The 4,693-nt window shown below is 51.4% G+C and overlaps 1 protein-coding gene across 1 annotated transcript; it reads right to left on the reverse strand.

The window, feature by feature from the left end:
- Positions 1-1,967: 1,967 nt before the first annotated feature.
- HRG_05453 (prokaryotic phospholipase a2 domain-containing protein) lies at positions 1,968-2,663 on the reverse strand (the record flags this gene model as incomplete). The annotated part of the gene is made up of 2 exons (XM_044863924.1): positions 1,968-2,244; positions 2,296-2,663. The coding sequence occupies 2 exons, from the start codon at positions 2,661-2,663 to the stop codon at positions 1,968-1,970; spliced, it is 645 nt and encodes a 214-aa protein (XP_044720456.1).
- Between the last annotated feature and the right edge of the window lie 2,030 nt (positions 2,664-4,693).

Raw genomic sequence — 4,693 nt, forward strand, 5'->3', positions numbered from 1 at the left:
CTGACGATGCTGATGAATTGTAGATAATCGCAGTATTCTGGGCGAAGCTTATGCCCAACGGTGATTGCAAACTCCCAGCCGCTCAGAAAGCAAAATATATTTTTAGACCAGAAGATCCGAGAGGCATCAAGATGAATAGCTCGATTGGTAAGAAGGAGGCCCAGGCCTTTTCGTTTAGCGCAGCTGCAGCTGTTGGCAGTCTGAATCGTTGGAGGTGAAATCGAAACACGGGTCTCCCCGAGAAGAAACGGAGGAGACTCGAATTTGACAGCAGAGTTCAGCTTAAATCGACATCCCAACTTATGCTCCTTCTCCCACCTTGGATCTTCAACAAGGACGAAATTGTAAATTCTGTCCAGTATGTCGTAGGGTAGGTCGACGAGGCTGACTTTTCGCGGTCGGGAATAGGTGCAAGCCATAGTTTGCTTAAATTGCAGTTGGGTAACTCGGGCGTGCGTGGCAAATACCCCGTTTTCGTATCGAAAATTTACCTTGCGAACAGATTCCGGGGACTCCTCTCGTTATTGTCAGCCGGTTTCAAATTGGGTCAAAGCCGCAGGAGTTGCTCTTCAGAGAGGTTTAAAGACAAGGAACGGTAGTATACAGCTTTCATACGACCGTATAGAAACAAACGATAAACGAATTTATTCCGCGTCGGTGTTGTAACGGCCTCAACTGAGTGTATTGGCAAACTGGCTGCATGACTGCGAAAAGTATCCTAGAGTGAGGAGAAAAGAGAAAAAAAACCCTGAAATGGAGAAACGTGAGGTGGCTCTCAAATGGCCGAGTGGGCACCAAAGCCTGCACGGGCCTAGCCCCCGTTATCCCATTGGCTCCACCCTTCGGGGGCCAACTAAGCGCTGCGGGGAGCCAATAGGTGCACCGCCCCGTACACGCACCGCCGGCGACTGATACACGCGCGCCCGGGCGCCCATTTATCCCTGAGCGCCTGGGCGCGTTTCTGACGCATTGGCCTATTTAGGTTAGTGCAAGGTCTTTGGCTATAAGGTTAACCTGGCCCGCTTTGCCTACAGCTTTTTCGGCGGCCGATGAAACGAATGCAGGCAGTATCCCATTTACGTTAGCGTCGTTGACTGCTAAATCATGCATTTAACATAACACGGCTTGAATCTCCTAAACGGGGAAGTAGGGACATCTTTTAGTGGATGATAGTGCGCTAAACCGCCTGCACTATTTCGAGTTCCAAGAAGCTCGAAAATGATACTAACCTAAATAGGATAATGCTTTCGTCTCCTGGGCCAAGCAGCCGAGAAAAGCTGAATCTCGGCAGTATCCGCCCGGAGCCCCACTATTTACCGCGCCAGCAGTTCTAGCCTTTGTGGGCCCTATCAATGCCTCATGCTTCAATGCATGGCATTGACTGACCAGCAAACTATTGATGATGGTATTTTCTTCCGATTACGAACCAGCTGCTCCCAAGGCGGAAAAAGACGGAAGGGGCCAACCGGATGACCTGCCGGGCTCAAGGGCAGAGCGAGCAGGCCGAAATGGGCGGGGGTGGGGCTATTCGTCCGCGATTTGCCAGTTCGAAGCTGTACCAACACTTCCGATTCCTTTCTTTTCGGCTCGTCGTACAGCTTGCGGGTGCTTGCCCGGCAAAGCCTTATCGATGCGCTTCGAGTAGTTTCCAACTCCTTCTGGAATCTGACGGGCTCGAGTGTGTCCGTTGAGCAGCAAACGTAACGTGGTTGATGATCAAGATAGACTTCAACACTGTAGACGGAGGTTGCGCAGCAACCTCAGTCTGTTTACACTCTGTAAACATTGAGCACTCTCATTCTTATAAAAGAGTCAACTAGGTTTGATCCTTAGGTAATAAATCAAGAGTTCTCCAGTCCCTGATCTATGTGCCAGCTTTGCTCATCCTTCGTGAGACACAGGCAATTTCATTTCAAGTAATTAGATACAACCTTAAAGTCGACTTACTTGAATTGAAGTCAGGCCTGCTAGAACCCCGTTCTGGCCGGTAACCGTCTCGAATGGCTAACCCGACTCTTCTCCTTCTCCAGCGCCTGTCCGGCCTGCTCGATACTGTTGAGTATATCCTGAGTCTGGTTTGACTGCAGCTCCTGCCACCACGACTTGTGGACGCGCTCGGCACGCCCCGTCTTCTGCCCAAAGTGCTCGGCTCCAATGATTCTCACGGCTGCGTAGTAGCTATTTGCCAAAACCAAGCAGGGGTCCTTGAGAATCCGTATGCTCGTAGCGCAGACGGCCTTCATGCTGTTGCGCGTTAGTCACATATCTGTCTCATCAGTGGGATGAGAGACTCACTCTTCCAAAAACTGCTTATCGACTGCATTCCTGCGTGAGTTCAGCGCCGACTTGGGGTAGTTGCGGTAGGCAAAGTCGTTACGCGTGCAAGGGTCGGCAAAATCAAAGAACTTGGGCAGGCCGGGGTACTTGGCAAGCGCCTGACGGACGCCAGGCACGGAGCAGCCGTCGGTAGTCCAGTCGAGCTTCTTCGCGGTCTCCGATGACGGCGCATTGAGCTGCTCGTTGCGCCGGTGTTGCATAAAGTCGCCGACGGGTCGACCTTCGTAGAAGTGATCGTTAACGAGCTGCACCCGGGCGGAGTCGGCTTCAGGGGAGGGAGCGGCCACGACAAGCGGCAGGATTGCGGCGAGGGCAAGGAGCTTCATGTTTGCGTTTTTGAGGGTGGTAGTTCTTAGGGAGAGATGCTAGTTGTTGTGTTGAGAGCTCGACCTCGGTCGTTCCGGGGGTTTTATACATATACGATCCTTCAGCTTTAAAAAGTCGCGCGCGTAGTAGTTTAGACGAACGGGCATCGTGGGAATCTGTGGGACCGATCAAGTTGCGTCTTCTTAGGGGCAAGGATATCGCGAGTGGGGTGTGCTCAAAGGGTTATGCATAAATTGGACTTCGCAACGCCCGAGCCCGCAATGAGTAGCAGTTACAGGGCTCAGGGCAAGGGCTTGAGCATTAGAGTGGAATCAGCCGAGGCTTGTTGGCAACCTCGTGATTTCCGGTTTGAACACAAAAATATATGCATAAGTCGTGACGTCTTCCGGGCAGGGTTTATTTTAATAGACGCGTAGATTTGGAGACTTAAATCGAAAAGGGCCTGATCTACGGAGGAAGCCTTCAAAAGTTATCGGCCACGCTAAATTAGACCCTGTAAGGAAAAAGAAAGTAGCAACCAAATTACTATAGCACCGTTCCCAGCTTATACCTAATCTAGCCTGCCCTCGCGATATTCGTTGCCGCCCTCAAGTTTAATTATTTTCTGCATATAACGAGGGATTCGTTCAATCTAAGCCTATATCTTCTCTTGCGGTAGCTCCTTAAGACACCAGGCTAGTCGTTCTTTTCGCATCTTCTTCGTTAAGCCTAGCTTCCTCGTAGGCTTCGTCTTCCGGAAGCCTGCTAAGCGGAGGACTCGCCATACAGTCGTTGCTGAGACCGGGTGCCCTGCTAAGCTCAGCTCGCTAGCAATATCAGCGCAGTTTTTTTCCCTTCCGTATCTATCGCGGCGAACCTTCGTGAGAACCTCATCTTAGATTGTAGGCTGCTTAGAGGGACGGCCAGAACGGGGGGCATCTTAGAGCCACTCGTCTCGAAGGGTCAAGGGCGGCGTATCTGGCTTAAAGCCGCGTTGAAGAGCTCGTGTATAGATACATTTAACTGTTCCAAGAGGCACGCCAGTCAAGGCAGTAACTTCAGCAGCCGATTTCCCGCCGCCTCGAAGCACCACAATGAGGGCTCGAGTCGCGATATCTGTTTTTCGCCTCATTGTTGTCGGGAATATTGAGAAAGGCGGAGGGGCGGCTGCCATACAAAATCGCGTGCGGGGCACTCTGTTTACTTTGCTACTTCCTTTTTCCTTACAGGGTCTAATTTAGCGTGGCCGATAACTTTTGAAGGCTGCCTCTGTACAACGCCTGAAAGAAAATAAGGCAGGCGCGGACTCGGATAAAAGAGTATTCGTACTATGGTTAGCTGCAAATTTCGGTGTAATTCGAAGTCGTCGTTCTTCCTTATTTGCATACGTGCCCTTGTTCACGATATATCGAGCTAGCAGGGGCCTTACAGGGGCCGCGAAGATGCCTATAAAAGGGAAAGTCGCTAAGAAAGAGTGCAATTTAGCCATTGCCTGCCTGAAACTTTTTCAGGCGCTGATAGGCAGGCAATTGCAGCGTTATTCTTGCACTTTTACACTGTCACCTTGCTTTTCCGCGGCAGTGCATGGTGCAGGGCGGGTACATGGGCCGGACAGGCTCTGGGGACGGCGCACAGTGCTAGAGACGGACGGCGGGGCATGGACTGGCGGCGCCGCAGAACTTGGCCAGAGTCTGGACGCACGGCCCGGACGAGGGGCATCATGGCCATTTGAAGACAGTTTGCGGCCGCGTGCATGCACGGTGCGGAGCCGTGGCCTAGGCCCACGCCCAAGTACCCCGAGAGCCTATGATTCGCAAATATTGAACGTACAACATCAACATGACTCGCTCTAGGCAGATAATTATTACCCCTTATGTTATTATCCGCCGCAACAACGTGTCCACCTCACTTTTGAGTACAACACCTCCAATTAAATTTGACTCGCGACTTGCAAACACTCGGCGCTCAGCTGGTTACATGTACTACGTCATCAATCTCCGGGGCTAGTCGTGTCGAACCATTCATAAATCAATTAATCAATCCTGTCTAC

Source organism: Hirsutella rhossiliensis (genome assembly GCF_020360975.1).
Source record: "Hirsutella rhossiliensis strain HR02 chromosome Unknown scaffold00005, whole genome shotgun sequence".
Lineage (NCBI taxonomy): Eukaryota > Fungi > Ascomycota > Sordariomycetes > Hypocreales > Ophiocordycipitaceae > Hirsutella > Hirsutella rhossiliensis.